The sequence below is a fragment of the Papilio xuthus genome, unplaced genomic scaffold, assembly GCF_000836235.2.
Source record: "Papilio xuthus unplaced genomic scaffold, Pxut_1.1 DF827476.1, whole genome shotgun sequence".
NCBI lineage: Eukaryota > Metazoa > Arthropoda > Insecta > Lepidoptera > Papilionidae > Papilio > Papilio xuthus.
In genome coordinates this window covers 1-1372 of record NW_013531173.1, presented here as the reverse complement: position 1 = coordinate 1372, position 1372 = coordinate 1, and the positions used below count along the sequence as shown (strand labels likewise).

Genomic DNA, 1372 nt, shown 5'->3' with positions numbered 1-1372 from the left:
AAAACAAAGTCAATAGTGAAAACTTTCCAACGAAAATGGCAATGGCACTACTATTAAAGGTAAGGCTTCGCCTTTTTTATTTAATTGTTTATGGATTTAGTAAAATTTCGTCGCACGTTTACCTAGTTGCTTGAATGCCTATCGTGCCTTATATCAAATATATTTTTTTAATAAAATAAATAAACTGTAATGCATACTAAATTTAGTTCTGTTTGTTTAGTGAAATACTAAACGCAATTAGATATACGTTTTGTTAAGGAAACAACAGAATGACGTTTTATTTTGAAAATTCAATTAGCGTTAAAGCAGTACCTTATACCATTTTACGTGTGTTTAAAAATTTTCGAACTGTTGAAGAAATTAATTAAATCTGTAGAGTAAAATTTTGCATAAGTAGATGATTGTATTGATTTCTTTTTGTTTCTGCTATAATTTGATAAATTAACGTTCCATTAATCAAAGAATCATGACTTAATCCTACAAGGTATGTACGTTTCTATATCAGTTTTGATATATGAGGTCGTTTCTTACGTTAAAGCACGTCCGACATGGGATTACTTGGACACAAGACAAATTCCATCCATTTGTCAGGATGACGTTAATAATGAAAAAAGTTTGTTCTAATTGATATAATATACGGAATCATTTGTAAAGATGCGTAGTTACGCCCACTTCTTTAATCCAATTAATAAAGGTTTATAGTGGTTTTATATCTTTATCTTACTTCTTACTAATCTTATTAATATTATAAATGAAAATGTTTCGGTGGATGAATGGATGTTTGTTTGAAGGTATCTCTAAAACCGCTGAACGGTATCTCAATGAAATTTGGCATACATATAGAACATAGACTGGAAGAACACATAGGCTACTAATTTTGTTTTTTAATAATTCCGAGCAGACGGTGTCACGTGCGTCATCTAGTTTGTAAATATTTATTAATTAAAATGTCTTCAGGTTCTGGCGATAGCGAGCGTGATGTTGTACAATAAAAGTGTACAATCAGCAACTAGAATTAAAAGACTCAGTTTGGCAGAACCAATGCCGGCACATTACTATGGACAAGGTATATTTTTTAGTAATTAATAGATTAATTATTTAATATGAAATAATTTATTCTAAACTATTTATCTCTTCTTGAAGTAAACGATGAGGATTAGAGTGAAATAGAAAGAAGAAAGGACTGAAGGATATGGTTATTATAATGTTCCATAATTATACAGGTGGTCCAGGATCTTATTCTTTTGGATATGACGTGTCCGATCCAGAAACGGGTAATATCCAGTATCGAAAGGAGAAAAGGTTTGCAAACGGAACCGTGATAGGTAGTTATGGATACTTGGATCCCTTTGGACGCACGCGCAACTATCAA

The 1372-nt window shown here is 31.3% G+C and overlaps 1 protein-coding gene across 1 annotated transcript; it reads left to right on the top strand.

The window, feature by feature from the left end:
- Positions 1-15: 15 nt before the first annotated feature.
- On the top strand, positions 16-1369 carry LOC106119248 (uncharacterized; the record flags this gene model as incomplete). Its single annotated transcript, XM_013314163.1, has 3 exons — positions 16-59; positions 958-1066; positions 1224-1369. Coding segments are annotated over exons 1-3 (279 nt in total), but the record flags the coding sequence as incomplete, so codon positions are not given.
- Between the last annotated feature and the right edge of the window lie 3 nt (positions 1370-1372).